At 45.4% G+C, this 16,686-nt stretch overlaps 1 protein-coding gene across 3 annotated transcripts; it reads right to left on the bottom strand.

Annotated features, from left to right (window-relative positions):
• Nucleotides 1-4,783: 4,783 nt before the first annotated feature.
• On the bottom strand, nt 4,784-16,686 carry LGI1 (leucine rich glioma inactivated 1). Of its 3 annotated transcripts, none has more exons than XM_074155075.1 (8): nt 16,236-16,686; nt 15,779-15,850; nt 12,124-12,195; nt 11,949-12,020; nt 7,913-7,984; nt 6,579-6,748; nt 6,032-6,196; nt 4,784-5,947 (listed from the first exon to the last, which is right to left on the bottom strand). In XM_074155075.1, the coding sequence occupies exons 1-8, from the start codon at nt 16,424-16,426 to the stop codon at nt 5,130-5,132; spliced, it is 1,632 nt and encodes a 543-aa protein (XP_074011176.1). In that variant the 5' UTR covers nt 16,427-16,686; the 3' UTR covers nt 4,784-5,129. The 3 variants fall into 3 exon arrangements, with proteins under 3 accessions (XP_074011176.1, XP_074011177.1, XP_074011179.1); XM_074155078.1 differs by having other exon boundaries at nt 5,165-5,184; nt 16,236-16,426; XM_074155076.1 differs by lacking the exons at nt 11,949-12,020; nt 12,124-12,195 and having other exon boundaries at nt 4,785-5,947; nt 16,236-16,444.

The following is a 16,686-nucleotide window of genomic DNA, read 5'->3' as shown; positions in this document are numbered from 1 at the left end:
CTGTTCTTTACTGCTAATTTTAAACCTTGTGAGCATTTCTTTTCTATGTATAATATTCTGTGTTTCTGGACCCCGAGCTGCACTAGGCAGCCTGTCCCGCTAGTTTAGTTACCTCCTTTCTCCTGAAATTTTACACTTCCATTTTCTGTTATCATTCCAGACATTAGACCAGATATAAATGTGGATCTTACTGGTCTGAAACTCTGCTGATTATCCCATGAACTTTTTATAAAAACAGACACAGTATTTGTTACTTCCAGTTCTTTTGCACATAAATAGTTTTTAATGAAGGACTGTGTATTCTTAGCAGATCAGCCTGTTTATTCTGAAGCTCTTTCAGCATTCTTGGATATTCACCATCTGGGCAGGTTGACAACTCGCTAACATACTGCTGTCGCCATCCAGGCCTTTAAACAGGAAGTGAGAATGGGTCAGAAAGTCCTTTCTCAATTCAAGTAATTCAGTAGGAAGCAGAAAGTAAGGCTGAGTTGAAAACAGCTTTTGAGAAATCAAAAATTGATTTATGAACGGGAGATTGGGAACAGTAACTTAATTATTGCCATCATCCACTTCAGTTTGTTTGGAGAATAAATAAACAATTATATGAATGTAAATATGCACTTTTGGGGGCAGATTGTTTTCTACTATGACAAATCTGAAGACCGAAGTATTACACTAGCATAACTAATTAGAGAAATTCAAAGTCTCAAACCCAAATACAAACCCCACTTCTGTAGAGCACACTGGAGGGCTTTGTAGCTGCAGTTCGTGTCGGGAAAATTCCTGAATAGGAGTAGGGTTGGGTTGGCCTCTGGGCACTTTGTTCAAGAGGACTATAAACAGAGTCGTGGCTGTAGCACCAGCCATTAGAACCCAGCGATGGGGAGAAGTTGCCATTCGCAGTCAGTCCACAGTGGACCCTGGCTCCATCTCGAGGAATCAGGCACCCCAAGCCCTCAACAGTTACGGGTCAGTTCCTGACCACAAAACCACGTTCAGCCTTGCTGATCAATGGGCTTCTAAATCACAGTTTTGCTGCTACGCTCAGTTTGTAAAGCCTCTTGCCATATTTTGCAAGATCTGGATTTTCAGGGGTCCCTGCGGAGGAGGAACACGTTAGGTGTTTCATGATAAGGAAAATATTTCCTTGGAAGGGAAGAATCCCAGATTCTGGAGACTTGCTGACGGTTTATGTCCCTACGCTGACTCCTCTGCTTTCTCTTGGTGCCATTACCAGCAGCGTCCATCAACAGCCTGAGGGCTGTTTGTTGCTTCTGTGCTTTAAATATTCTTTATTTTCCATTGAATGCTAACACGATATATTGTAATGCTTATATACATAAATACAGCTGCTGGACAATTACCTTCCCAGTAGAACATATCAAAGCATATCACACATATTAATTGTGCTAATAATCGTTTCCCATTCTCAAGCGTACTTTGAGTGGCTGTTATCACCCCTTCAAATAAGGTTTTAAAAATAAAAATAAGATAATTAAAAGAAGTTATAATTAAAATGCAACTCCAAACCAATAATACAATTTGTCCCTGTTTCTGTTTGGTTTTTACCTTACAGAACGAGGATTTTCCTTACTGAATTTTCTTCTTAGTAGGAGAGTGCATTTTGGAATATTTTTTCAATGGAAAACAAGTAGAAACAAAAACCTGCAAGTCCTAGACATTACAACAGACGAAGAAAAGAAAGCTACACATGGTGTAACCACAGGTATTAGGAATGTATTATATATATCCCTTCCAGGATAGAGAATTGTATATTCTTTTATATATGTGCTCCATTAAGAAGATAATGAAGTAGTTACAGGAACACAGTACAATTCCATTAACAGTTTTTTCTGTCTCAGACATTACCATGACTAAGCGGCATCAAGGATCAGCAGGATCCATTAATAGCCTTCAGTATTGTCTTCTCTGATACTTTTAGTACTTTACATACCCTGCCAGTCATAAACAAAATGATTGGGGAGCTTAGAAAATCCATTACAACCACAGAAGACAACCAGTCAGCCACGAGTAATATAGATTTTGCTGACAGAAATGGATTTTTTAAACAATGTTTAGAAAAAGTGTCAATGTATATATGATAAAAGGTCCTATTTCAGTTTTTGTCTGGTACTTCCACTGATAGCAGAAGGGAAGCTGAGCAGAGAACCAGGATGGAGTGTGGCCTTACACTCTTAAAATGCCCAGTCTCTGAAATTAGGAAGAAACAGCAAAGGGAGCCACCTAACGAGCCTTTATGCTCATCTATGTTAAAGATAATGAGTTCTGTTCTAAAAATACCCCAATTCCTTATGTGTTGCAAGGAAACGCTATACTTGCACAATAAGAAACTGCCTGTAGTCCCTGTGAAACTCCACCTGACATAAATTGACTAGAGAAGGGGGTTTTCAGAAGAGAACAGTCTTCGATTTAGCATTCCGTAGTGTCAGTTGACCTTCCAGAAATGACATGGGCGTTAAGAACCTTCCAGATCATCAGTGCTTGACTCCAGGTGAAATTTCCTGAGGGAACAACCAAACCGAGAACACAGTTGCGTACTTACCCAGCAGATGAATCCCTTCCCACGCTGCACCATGCCACGGCTGGTGTTACAGGTGTTGGGAATGTAAAATTCTGGTGATTCACACTCTTTGCAGGCTTTTAAACTCCTCCTTTAAACCCAGGAGTAGCGGGAAATTCCCATCAGTCTGTCCTATTATTCCAGAATAAATTCCCTCAGGAACACAGTCATAGCACAGGACAGGTAGCCGGCTGGCTCTGAAATACAATTCCGTGGATCGTCACCTTCTCAAGGTACAACTGCCAGGCAATACGTTGGGGTACAGCGATGGGGATAAATGCTGGTAGCAGATTAACAAGGTTACCCAGCTCCGCTTCAGCTCACCCAGATGTCCATAACGTGTCCATAATGAGAAGGATACACAGCCATTATTTACCTAATTTTACAGTGCGTGTCGGCAAGTGTAATGGGAGAAATCAGGTGTACATAATTCAATAGGACCGTAGGTAAAAGACCCAAACAAAAGACAAACTGAAGTAGGAACCTCTTCCCGATTTGCTGGTAGATTGGAGATGGGTTCATGACTCTCCAGGTCACTCCTCTGCTGTGCACGGTGGATTGGGGAGATGGACAAACCGCGCTGGCAATCACAGTCGTGCAGCCAACATTGAGAAATAATCAAAGAGGTGATTTGGGTTCCTTTGGGGTTTGACATCATGCTGATACGAAAGCTAAAGGTTTATAAAGGAAACTTGTCAAGGGAGTGATGACTTATCAAGATGATTTTTGAAAATATATTTGTTAAGAAAAAAATTGAAGGTTTCAGCTGTGAAATATAGTTTAAAATCTTTCTAATCACACTGTAAGTATTTATAGAACAGGTAATTATTAAGCCAAATACTGCCAGAGCTCAGGCAGCTGTGGATAACAAGGCATCAGAAAAATTAACTTATTAGAGCGCATTGTTCATGTGGGATTTTTTTTCTTTTCACATAACATTTAATATAAAAACCTATTTATTACAGAAGCATACTGTTTAGGAGCAGCTTCTTAAAATACACATTATACATCTTTTTTCCTTAATGCTTACTCTTCTGCTGTACCAACAGCAGCACCGTAAGCCAAGGAGAAGTGACTGAGGCTGCAACTGCTCTGCCTTTTTGGGGTCTCTGCGAGCGCGGGGGGGCAGCCAGGTTCAGAAGCAGCCTGTGTGATGAGCTGACAGGCACGTGTTGTACGTCTGATTTGCCCACCAGCGCCTGAGCACGTGAGAAATGTTAGAAACGTGTATAAACATACCCAATATTCCTCTGTGTATTTTCAAGATGGCGCTGAAGCATGAGGTTTGATAAGTTCAAGTGCAAATGATCTTCAGCAGCAGCGTTGGTTTCTCACAAGGGATGCACTAGTTGTATGTAAACAAAAGACTATTTAACTCTGAGTTTGTAGCAGATTTCCATGCCAGATTCAGACTTGGCATAATTTCACGGATCTAGGCAGCTTCCCCGCAGGTGCATACACCGCGCCAACTGAATCCGTCCTGCCGCATTCAACGTTCCCGGAATTTCAGAGGTATCTGTTACTAAACTTCATTGCGGGACACTGGAATAAAACGACTTCACATTCACTACCCTCGTTCAAGTAATTAATAAATTCATTGAAGATTAAATAACTGTGATTACAGTGGAAAGACTCGTCAGGGACACACAGAATTGGTGCGAGTGATGTGTGAGAGCTCAGACAGAGAAACGATGCCAGCTGAGACGCTTTCAGCGCAGTGACAGCCCCACTGTCATACGAGGGATTTGGGTTGTGCTGCTTCAGCGTGAAGTGGAGGAAGACAGACCTTTACAGCAGCTTTTACTCTGTTGAATTTCTTACTCTGTAGAATTTGTTTCTAATTTCTTAAAAAATCAGGAACTTCAGCTCTACACAGTACAAAGCCCCATCCTACAACTGGATCTATATAATTGAACCCTCCATCCTACAACCTGATCTGTCACTGAACCCTTTCTGCTGGGTGGAGTCCTGCTGAAATCAGCGAAGCTTCACGTAAATGCAAGGATTTATTATAGGATCGGGGTTCAACGCTGTATTTTTATTACGAACTTCTGGTTGTAAAACCCACCTGCTCTTCAGTATTGTGCCCCTTCTATGCAGTATGCGGCCGCATTGGGCAATATGCTGCCTTGGGTTTGTTTTATATGTGTATAGTATATACACAAATAAAAAGTATCACCTGCAAATAATATTTGGAATGTTAAAGACACAAAATGTAAACATTTTATTTGGCAGTTGTTTCAAACAGGTGAATAAATAAATGGAAAAGTACATCTTAATATTCTTTATAGCAACAGATGCAGTTGCACACATATTTACATATTGTGGATGCAAAGAACAGTTAATTTAATTTCTTTTTGTTAAAAAATGCAACTTCCAACACCACTAGACTTGACAATTAAAGATGAAGATACTAGTAATACTTTGTTCTAGCAATCTCAACTTTTAAAGGCATTCATTTGGAAGTAAGATACGAGAGTCATCATGCATTTAGTTCATTTTGTCCACTTATGGTAGAAAGTCTGATGTAATCTCAGAATTAGGAGTGTCATGCGCTTAAGTCAACTATGACATGTTTATAAATCAGTGTAGTTCCCTTAAAACTTGAAGCAAAGAGAAAATCTCGTTTATCGATGGAGACATGTATGAAAGATCTTGGTGCCTGCACATTTAATTCTTGAAACTTCACAAATTTTGCCTTTTCAGCATCCCAATAATAGACTTGAGTGAAAGAATAATCACTTCCAAGAATGGCATATTGGTAATTACTGATCTGAAGTGGCTGGAATACCATTGACCCTCGGGATGGCATCCTTTGTAAATCCAGAAATGCCGAACCACCCCATTTCATTACTTTAGAGTCCCCAATAAATCTTGTTAAGCAAATGTATACGTCCTCTTTCACCTTGAAATGTTTCACTGCGTATGCATCTTCCATATCTTGGATATCAAAACGCTTAACAAATTCATTCGATCCTTTGTTCCATTGATATATGACAGGTCTTTGGGAACTACTTGAGAGAATTAAATGTGGTTTGCCGGATATTTCAAGATACTCCACATCAGTGTCTCTGTACCAGGCGTGCAGAGACTGATGGGAATAGAATCCGTTCCCATTCCATTTGTAAACTGTGGTGAAACCAGCTTTTGAACTGTCAGCAACAACAAAATACCAGTCTTCGGCAATCCTGAACGTTTCAATGTCATTGGGTTTTCGGATTTTAAGGATTTCAATATCTTGAATTTTTATGAACTTATTAGCAAAAATATCTCTTTTGTATATGTGGGAGCCTCCAAAGAGCTGCGCGACAATGACATACAGCTGACTCTCAATAACTATAGGCTTACACACAACAGTTGAAGTTCCTGGAAAAACAAAAGCAAAAAGAGAGGGTTAGCACCACTTTGGGGTGGGCTGTTGCAACGTGACTTGTGGAGCGGTGTTTGTACCTGTAATGTTGTCATAGTTCCTGAACATCACTTCTACGTGGTCCCATTCCAAAAAGATGCATTTTCCAGTAAAAGGCTGCGCAATAACCACATGTTCGTCGTTCATGTATGAGAAGGTATCTACTGACAGAGACTGGTACGGCAGGGACTGATAAACTTCAAACTCTGCAAAAGTGCACACGTGGTAATTACAGAGATGCTTTCCATAGTGGACTGAAAAACATCTTACAGTATTTCCCCACTAGTCCAGTTTTCCTGTTGATGAAGGAGCACTCCAACTTGCTTTTCAATTAAAAGAGGTGCCGGTTTATGCCCCAGTTCTCCAGATTTTTATACAGCATATTAAAGTCAGAGCAGAAGCTGCAATACAGGACTCCACTCCCAAGTGATTCGCTTGTCAGCCTTACACCTGCCCAGAATTCCTATGGATTTTAGTGGAAGCTCCCTCCCGTACACAGACCTCCTGCAAAAACGGACCCTAGAATAAAAAAAATATGTAGCTTTGTGGCTTTAATTTAACAAGATTAAATAATTGGAAGCACATTACCTGTAATAATGCAATCAAACTCTTTTGGGGAGAGGCTGTTGATTTTGCGCTTCTTGTACTCCGGTGGGCTTTCACAGTAAATGTCTTCTACGGTGGCGTTGGTGCTGCCCAGCCACTCCACCAGCCACTTCAGTTTGCAGTCGCAGTTGAAGGCGTTGCCTCTGAGATCCCTACAACAATAAACCCCGCACTGACAAGAAGGATTCACCTGATGTTTCCTCCTCGCGGGACAACAACAGACTGGGCCCTTGTTAAATACGTGCCCTCTTGCTTATTCCCAATTAATGCCTTCCCGGCTTAATTGGTCCTGACGCATAGTTCAATCTACAAACCAGAACCCACACAGATTTAATTCTGTTACAGAAATCAAGAACTCAGCTTGATATCAATAGGAAATTTTTGCTGATTTCCCAAGTTTACAGGTACCCAAACGCCTACCACACTGCTGGCCCCGCATTTTGGGAGGTTGTTTCTTTGGGATTAGCCTTTCTCAGTGAGAGCATTCTCGTGACCCAGACTGGGATTAACACAACCTGGCGGTCACCCAGTCAGGACGTGGTGTCTCCGTTAGATAGACTCATTTGGGGCTTTAGGAGACACCAGCAAAGGGCCTTTGTGGAAGCCTTTCACAGCCGCCTTCAGCGGGATTTCAGCCGCGTGCAGAGGGACGGGCGGGCGCCAGGGCCCGGCTGTGTCACCACCTGGCCAGGATGGCCCTGCCAGGGCAGGCTTCAGCCCACCTCCTCCTTACAGCCAGCCACGTCCTGCGCTCGGCAGCCCAGGTCAGGCGAAGGAGAACTCGCTGTGTTGTCAAAAGGACACATTTCAGTGAAGCAACTACAGGATTTACCTGCTTATCTCTATTTTGTATTTTTACTGGTATTTAAATTATCTACTTAAACTAGGGTTAATGTTTTTGGTTACAGTTAGCTTTAGTATGGGATAGGGTACGTACTCAGAGCCATGCTTTTGTGATCAAAGATAGCCTTCCCACAAATTATTTACACACAGAAACATCACTCCATTAAGTATCTTCCACCCTCCCCTCGTGCCACACTCTCTCATGCATCCCTTTCTTCTTACTCACTAACTCTTAATGAACATGCAGCTCTCTTAAATAGCTACTACCAATATTACTTATCTTCATAACCGGTGGAATATTCCAAACTAAAGCAAATTACCAGCACCAGCAGACAAAACCCAAGCCTACCCATATCGGGTAGTCTCTGCCCAGTTAAAAGATCCCATTACTGGCTCTTGGTTTGAATGGTCACTCCAAAATCCCCTCTTTTTATTTTTCATATAATTAATAGATTAATTAATTGCTTTCTTACACATTTGTTAAAGAATCCAAGCCTTTGAATATGTCTTTTGGGAGCGACTGGAGATTATTATTTGCGAGACTCCTGGAAAAGAAGACACTTCAGCATCAGCGCTAGTTCATGAAATCACACATTTTTGCAAGGTGTAATAATACTGTGTGGGTTTTTTTCCTTAAAGTAAAGACCCCTGGCATTCTCCAGCACTTAGCTGGGCAAGGTTGCTTTTAAGAACAGCTCATGTACTTTGTGACTCTCTCTCCCACTGATACGCCGTGTCTCCTCCTGCTTCCTGGCTCTGCAGCATCTCCAGAGCTTCCCTCAGCAGGCAAAAATCAGGGCAATCACCCCTGGGGGCTCGCCAACACCATTATTTTAAAACAATTAGTCATGATGGCATCTACTGATGCTTTCCTTACGAGATACCAATACGTGGTGTGCATATTACTGCAGTTTCCCCACGTTCCTGTACCTCTTCTGGAAGCAAAATCTCAATACTAAGCTTGTTCCGTTGGACTTGGGCTGAGCTCATGGGTTTTGGAAATATGCACTAATGGACAAGAAATCGCTGATCAGTGTGAATTCCTTTCCTGGAATGTGTGTGTGTGTATGTGACCAGCAAAAACCTGCCGTTAATTCCCAATTTGGAATGTTGGGAGATCTCGTTTAAATTCAGCTGTATTGGTATTGCAGCTGGGAAGAGCGAGGGGCGATGCCAGCTGGCCCCGCACCAGCCATATATCACATCTCGGTCAGACACCTCCGTGTGAGTCCACCAAAGCTCCAGGGTCCCCGAGATGTCACTGAGGGCAGGGCAGGAAAAGAATAATGCTGTAGGGTACAGCTTATGTCTCTTTGGATTAACAACATGATTTACTACTTCTGAGAAGACATGAAAATGGAAAGAAATCTTTCTAGTTTAGGACCCCAGTTAGAACCTGTAGCTCGTAAGACTTAGAAGCCTTTCTATTTTTGCCTGTAAACGTAAAAGTTATCTATTATCTCCAGTTTCTCTCGCCAAGCGGAGCCACTTAGGCATATACTTAAATTCAAGAAGGGGCCCAGACGCACCATGTCTACTGCTCCCTTAAAATTCAGTGTTTGCCTTATCAGGAATAGTAAGTACAGGATGATGCCAATAGTCCCTTCTGACCTCACCACTTCCCGCGTACCTCTGATGGTGACCTCTTTGGGGTGTGTACCACGTGCCTCACTTTTGCTTTAGTTTCCACTCCAGAGCCGCTCTGTAAGAGCCAGGTCTGGCGGGGGCTGAGCAGACCTGCCGGCGGGGGCGGGGGGGGGCAGGCTGAGCGCCCGAAACCTTCCGTACAGCCTGCATCAGAGCAGGCTGAACGGGATGATGGCTTGGGAGCACCAGGGGCTCACCGCTGCCAGGGGAACAGGGCTGGCACAGAAACTTACACCAGAGTTATGCATTTGCCCATCTTTGGATGAAAATTACACGTTTTCTATTCCACTGTTAAAAGCATGCTTATCCATTGGAAAACGCTGGCTGGCCTGGGCGGTGCTGTAGAATCATAGAATCATAGAATGGTTAGAGTTGGAAGGGACCTTAAAGATCATCGAGTTCCGACCCCCCTGCCATGGGCAGGGACACCTCCACTACAGAGGGTTGCTCCAAGCCCCATCCAGCCTGGCCTTAAACACTTCCAGGGATGGGGCATCCACAGCTTCCCCGGGCAACCTGTTCCAGTGCCTCACCACCCTCACGGTAAAGAATTTCCTCCTAATATCTAATCTAAATCTCCCCTCTTCCAATTTAAAACCATTACCCCTTGTCCTGTCACTACATCTCCTGACAAAGAGTCCCTCTCCGGCTCTCCTGTAGGCTCCCTTCAGATATGGTACGTGGTGTTTGGTTTATAATAGAGAGTAAAGGTTGAATCAAACACGCAGTTAAACTTATGGTCACAGTTCTGAAAGAAACACAATCAAAATTAGATGTTGTGAATAGAGATTGTTTTCCTAAAATAGTAAATTAGTAAAAAATGCTATTTTTCTTTAATTTTCCTTCTCTTAAATCTGCTCCAAGCACAACACGAATTGTGTTGCATACTGAAAAATACAAGGTGGCTCCCTTTTACGAAAAGGACACACTGAGATTATCAAAGGTAACTGCATTATAACAATACGTGTGTTTGGGTGGCTTCCTGCATTGCAACAGTTACCTTGTGAAAAGGAAGCCAACAGAATAAATAGAACAAAGTTCATCTTCTCCTCTGACTTCATGGAGCTCGTTTGTATGCTTATTTACTAGGGTTCTTTTTAACAGATGTGATGTACACAAGTAGGCTCCTGTTTCTGAAATGAGCGATGCCCCAGGGTGCCCAGTGATCGTTCCTCACCTCTCTGCACGGTTTCCCCAGGGGTGGGGAGCGGTTCTGGGAGCAGATCAAGCCGGGCACGTTCTGTGGTTAATGGACCTGTTTTTGCAGTTATTGCTTGCAAATTCCTCGTTGTCTCAGGAATAGTGCCCCACGGGCAATGGCAGCACTGTGCACAGATCTACGGCCCAAAAACATGCATGCAACCACAGGCAAACCGCCCGGCTGCTGGGATGCGGTTCTCGCTCCTGCAGGTGTTTTCTCTGGTGGAACTGCTGAAGCATCCCCAGGAACCAGTGGAACGGGGCAGACGGGTGTTGCTCTGGGGCTGTGCGCTCTGCGGAGGAGAAACTGCGCCTTCCTCTCTGATAGAAGAGCAATTTGCTCCCTGGCAGCAACGGCTACTAAATAAGTAAATGAATATGATAAATAATGTACCGGACCCGTTTGTGAATATAAAGCTATTCATGTGCATAAGTATTTTGAAGACAGGGTCCCAGTTACCAGCCTTATCCAATTATCTGCCTCTGTTAACAATACTGTCATTATGCCTATACCTCTAATGGAGATTTTTATGGGATGTGCACAGCCTATTTATTACCTTTTCCTCTCTATTTCCTCTTCCCCAGCCCTAGAGCCGTTCTCTCCGTGACTTTATACACAGGAGCAGTCACAGCAGGCTGGGTGTCAGCCAGCCCCAAGTCTTGTCTCTTCTGACCAAAACGGGAAGAGTAAGTGTTTTATGGTACATTTACTCTGGGGTGGAGGATGTGGTGCACTGCAATTCAACTGCTGTATTTATGCATTAACTATTTAAGATGGAACCTTTGCTTTCTCTCATCTGTCAAAACAGATGAAAGAAGTTGTTAAATGACCCTGTTGCCAAACGCTCTTGGAGGTTTTTGTGCTAAGGCCAGGAGGTCAGAACCCACTCCCCTGACATGACACACACCCCGAGATAAATGCTCCAGAATGCAGATGCTGAGAGCTGAGCATAACCCCATGTTGAGCACGTTCCCGGTGCTTTACCCTCCTTCTCTTACAGTGCTTTTGTATTTTTTATGGTTTGTATTTTTTATGGGTGCCCTGGGCTACATCCCCCCTTGGCTGGTGCAGTGAGGGGGCTGCAGCACGTCGAGGGTCTGGCCGTGGGTCCAGGAGGGCCGAAGGGCTGGGCAGCACCCCCAGGGATGTCGAGCAGCCCCCGGTGTCCCTGCGTGGCAGCCCCTGGCCCCGGGATGCTCTGGCTGGCCTGGAGGAAGGGATGGGGCGCAGGGGTGAAAAGGCCCCCCGCTCAAGTCTAAAGGCTGATATGCCCCACAGTTAAGTCATAGTAAATGCATCTGGTTGCTACTCTTCTACTTAAAATTGTTGTAGGTGGGAATTTTTAAATCCAATTTGGTCCAATTGTGCTGGATACGGATAGTGGGATAGTGGCTGAAGTACTGATCCCCAGTGCCCCAAGACAGGCGGGGAGCCACCGCCAGACATCCCCTGCTGGAACCTGGCTGGGTCCCGGCCTTCCACACATACCCCAGTTGGGAAGTCTTTGGTGGAAACACAAAGATTAACATTCCAATTAAACTACTAGTAATATCGCCTAAACAAATGTGAACAGCTATACATCAAAATGCAAAGTTAAGCAACACAGTGGCTCCGTTATGCCATTAAACATACCAAGCAACATATTCAACTGCTTTACTTACAGATGAATTAAAGATTTCAGTCCTCTGAAAGTATTCCTTGAAATTGACTTTATGCTGTTGTTCTCTATGAACCTGTAAGGGGTCATAAAGTCGTTCTGGTCAAAGGAATGCCTGGAACTTGGAAGCCCACCCGCTCCACTCAATAATGCCAGGAAATAGACTTTTGTCCACTCACAAATATTCTAGGTGAGGAAGGCCCATGAAAGCATCATCACTAATAACATCAAAGGTGTTGGATGTAAACAACCTGCGTAGAGAGATGCGAAACAGAAGACCGTTAGGTTATTGGCACCTTTGGAAAATGGTTCAGCAAACCACGGTGGCCACCTCCCCACTGTCAGGGGCCGTGTCGGTGCCAGCCCAGGAGCGCGAGACCGATGGGCTGCACCGCGGTCCGGTGCGAAGGGAAGGACCCAACAACTTGTTGCTTTCGCTACTGGGGCCATCTGATAAAATTCCATTGACTTCTGTGGGACGTAGGCGTGGGTTTGTTGTGCCAGTCAAACACTGGGATTGTACAAGCGCCGCTGGAGACAATGAGACGTTCGAGCACCGGGGAGCTGTGACCTGTGCTGCAGAACATACTGGTCCTGTCAGCCCAGGGCAAGCACTCGGCTGGTTCTCCAGAGAGCGGGCTAGATTCGCACCGCCGACAGGCGGGGACATCCCTTGACTCAGTGAGCGTATTTGACCTGAGGGTACTGAGAAGTTACCGACAAAAAAATGTAAAGTCTCTTAATTTAGTCAGCGTTCAAATCAGAACTATTTTTAAGACCACGTTATACCTGCTGGAGATAGCTCTTGGTGTGTGCATGTATCTTTCATCCATCTAGCAGTAAAAGTACCAGCAACACACTTTATTTTAGGTCATTTTATAAGCATTAAAAGTGGACTAGCACTGTTTTTTCCAGCTTTATTTATGCTTATCAGCCACGTTTGCATTTGTCCATTTTAACTGAGCTCTGGACCATCACACCCTTAATATGCTGAGGCATTGTCAAGTGTGATGAACTGAACTTTACCCCAGAGGAATACTAGAGACACATCTGTATTTTATTCAGTTGGACCTGACGGATAAGTAGGTTTACACTATGACATCCTCAGGCATTCAGGAATTCAACATTTCCAAGTATGAATTAATACAGTTAATGAGTTAGTCTCGTAGTTTGAAGTTAGCATTCAGGATAAATTGCAGTTGGTTTATTTTCTCACTTGGCTGTTGCAGACTGTGCTTCTGCCACTTTAAATACGCTCCTATATCTGTACAAAAAATATAAGCAGGAAATTCTTTCTTTTTGTTAGAGGGAATAAGTGTTTTTGCAAAATCTCTGAACCAAGAGACCAAGTTAGTAAATCTGCTGCCTGCAACTAATTTCACTTTTCTGATGTGATGCCACTGGGTAATTTCTCCTTTCCTGCGCTCTGGGAACACAGAGAGAGGGTGGTACCTCCTCAGACAGCAGGGCTAAGGCAGAATGGCCAGGCTCAGGGCAAGGGTCTTGCACCTGGGGAGCTCCTTTGCCTCCCATCCCGTACCTCCCCCCAGCGGCTGGATCATGCGTATTCGATGCACAAAAGTGCCTTTTTTCCCACTCTCTGACCTCAAACCCCAGATTTGCCTGGTCTGGGACCCACCAGCCACGATTACCCCCCTCCTTTCTATGTCACCCACCCGTAAGGGCAGCCCCAGCCCGTGACACACGGCGTTACGGGGGCTGGAGAGGGGAGCAGGGGGGTTTCTCCAGGCTGAGGGAACGCTCCTGCTGGCATTTTGCCGTAGCCGTGCAGGTCCTTCCACACTGCTCCAGAAGAAAAGCTCTCCTGGCCTGGGCCCCGGTGTGCAGCACAATGAGACCGTGGCTTTTCCAGAGACCATTGCCGCTACTACAGTAGCACCAGTAGTAAATAATAACAGAGGCGGGAATATTCCACCCTTAGAAACCTGTTCCTGAGAGACCCAATTACAGTTGGACGCTAAAAATGTAATGCTCCAGACTATTATGTAAAAATACGTATAGGTTGCCGAATCTCGCCATTGGCTAAATTAAACCTACCAACACAGCTCTAGAATCATGCAAAGCTAAAACTTACTGTCATTTTTAATTAGCCTGAGTTCTCCATATTATTTCCCTCGCTATCTCCTGCTAAAGGTGGCAGTTTTTCTCCCCCACTTGTAAACTGGAGCGTTGACCCCACAGATGGGATCCTGCTCCCGTGCTCCGTGTGTAAGGAGTCGTTTGCCTCGGATCCGGAGCCTGACTTTCCGGGGCTGGCGAGCAGCTGGGCTACCATGTTAGAAACAGAGCTGGGAAAGTGTTGGGCAGTATTTTTAGAAATGCCAGGGAGCAGAAGTAAGTAATCTGTGGATTCTTGGCAGCATTTTAACAGATCCTTCATGGAACAAAACCCGCTTCTCTGGGGTGGGAGCTCTTGTTGCAGCTGGGCCCCTGCGTGCCGGTGAACACACAGCAGGTCGTGCGCGTGATTGCCACGGCTCAGACCCCGGCAGCCATGGCCGGGGGCGCAGGCCCCGCCGCAATCACTCCAAATAAAAAGACGGTGCCTGTCCTACCCCCCTGCCAAGTCCTGGCCCCCCCGGCAGCGGGATGGCCAAGGGGAGGTGGGGGATCGGAGCCAGGAGGGGGGGTGTCCTGCTGGCTCCCTCCCGACAGGAGCCCCACCAGTGCCGCTCTTCCTCGTTTTGTCTCTGCTCTGAAAGGCCCATTGCAGGAACTGCCTGGAATGTGTCCCTTTTTGTGATGTGTGACCACCTGGGAGAAAGCTTGGCGGCAACAGAGCGCCATGGAGAAGCATTTAGGTTTCCATAGTAACCGCAGCTACCTATTTACCCTGTATCCAACACCCCCGTAGGTCTGCACCTCCCCATGGGCTCCGCCGGAGGTAGGAGAGGGGCAGCGGTGGATCCAGCCCCAGAACACCCCCATCCCGCCCCCACCAGGGCTGGGCAGCCCGGGACACGCGTCCCCTTTGGGCTTTGGTGACACGGGGGGTGAGTCTGCACGAGCTGCTGGGATGGAGACCGGGGCGGGGGGGGGGCTGGCAGTGCCCCCCTGCGCCCCCGAATGGCTCACCCTTACGTAAGGCCGTGCCCACACTTCTCCCAGAGCCTGCGAAAATCCTCATCTACAAACACCCCAAGATTCCCTCCCTGCCTACACCCCCTGGCAGCACCTCACTCTCAAAGAACCGCTTACATTTTTTAATTGAAGGAAAATCATTACTTTTGGGGGTTGGCTTTTTTTCCCATGAACATGGAGTAACAAATGGGGTCAAATCCAGGCGCTCTGGAGGCACAGCTCCCACCGAAGGGACCGAACTTCCACAGAAGTCAATGGCAATTTTACAGGGAGAGGGGGTCCCGGACCCGTCCCACTGCAGGGAAGGGCCTGATCCGGGGGGGGCCGAGCTCGCGGCCGGCGGGGGGGGCTGCAAATGGGCCCATTTACACTGGGATCAGGCCCCAGGACTGCAGGAGAGAAACAGGAATAGTTGTTGCAATGCTCAAATCCCTGCTGTAATGTTAATTAACGCCTAATGAAGCTAGCATGCGCTCTGTCACCGAAAGCTCCAGCATGTCACCGTTGCGAGCAGCCCCGACAACACGCAGCCTCGCACAGCGCCCGGTACATGCACTTGGAAACAATCAAACATGCACTGTCTGCACATCGCTAAAAACTCTTCTATTTCGTCATCTAATGAACCTTCTCCTGCCATTTTTTTATGAAATTCATACTCAGACCCCTCCTAAAATATTCATGGCTACATACACATTTCGTAACAAAAAATTGTATCATATAAATATTTCTCACAGAAGCTGCAGAGATGGTGTGAGCAAAAAACTCCCTTCTGGGATTTTAGTAAAAGCAGATCTCACAAAGGATCTGGAAAGAAGAAAAAAACAACCTTATGTTAACGTAGTCCATATATCCATGGTTATAATACTCATCTGGTCATCACAGAGAAATTTATTTATGTAAGTAAAAGAAAAAAAAAACAAAAACACAAAAAAATGCATGTTACAGGTTTCATGTAGTATAGAAGAAGGTATAAAATGGCATGTGTGCAGACAGACAGACAGACAGACAGATGAGAGAGATGTGAAAATCAGGACTGAAGGATGCAGCACAATTTTCACACATTAGCCGATGGCTCGGAATGCTGGGGGGGCTCCCTGCAGCAACCAGCCCTCTGTACGCACCGAAAACACCACACAGCCGACTTCATTTTAAATCATAAATCAAATAAGCAAATGCTTACAGCCCTTACAGTGAGATAACATCAGGCGGAACGCTGCGAGGAATAGATCTGGCATTTTCACATAAAGCATTATCTTTGGTACAAGTGCACCAGGCAGGACATTTTGGCTTCACTGGCTTCTTCCCTTCAGTCAGCAAAAGCACAGATAAAAGGCATAAGAAATAAGCAATTCTTCTAAAGGGTCTGCTGGCATTTCCCATTCTTTTGATCCGCTCTCGTTCCAGCCAGTTGAAAGAATATCCCAAAACATGAACAGGGGTTCTTTATTCAGCCATTGGATGTCTTTTCTCTAAGTCCAGGTCAGTGTTTGTCTCTGCTTCCCCAACCCTTTTCTTTCTCTTTCACTCTGGCTCTGTAGGCAGAAACCTGCAGCCGAGCTGTACGTTTCCACTCACTCAGGCAACGGGCTGCTCAGAGGAGAGACCTGCGAGGTGCTGTGAGATGGGGAAAATCCAACCGG

Source organism: Numenius arquata, chromosome 10, assembly GCF_964106895.1.
Source record: "Numenius arquata chromosome 10, bNumArq3.hap1.1, whole genome shotgun sequence".
In the NCBI taxonomy this organism is placed as follows: Eukaryota; Metazoa; Chordata; class Aves; order Charadriiformes; family Scolopacidae; genus Numenius; species Numenius arquata.
The sequence above is the reverse complement of the archived record's forward strand: the minus strand, read 5'-3'. Positions and strand labels throughout refer to the sequence as shown.

Bases quoted from the DNA above. Each gene is read 5' to 3' on its own strand.
- LGI1 (XM_074155075.1), bottom strand. From the start codon at position 16,426: ATGGGAAATGCCAGCAGACCCTTTAGAAGAATTGCTTATTTCTTATGC. The intron at 15,851-16,235 runs GTAAGGGCTGTA...TCTTCTTTCCAG, and splicing joins CCGCCTGATGTTATCTCACT to ATCCTTTGTGAGATCTGCTT. The intron at 6,749-7,912 runs GTAAGAAAGCAA...TTATTGTTGTAG, and splicing joins TTGGATTCTTTAACAAATGT to GGATCTCAGAGGCAACGCCT.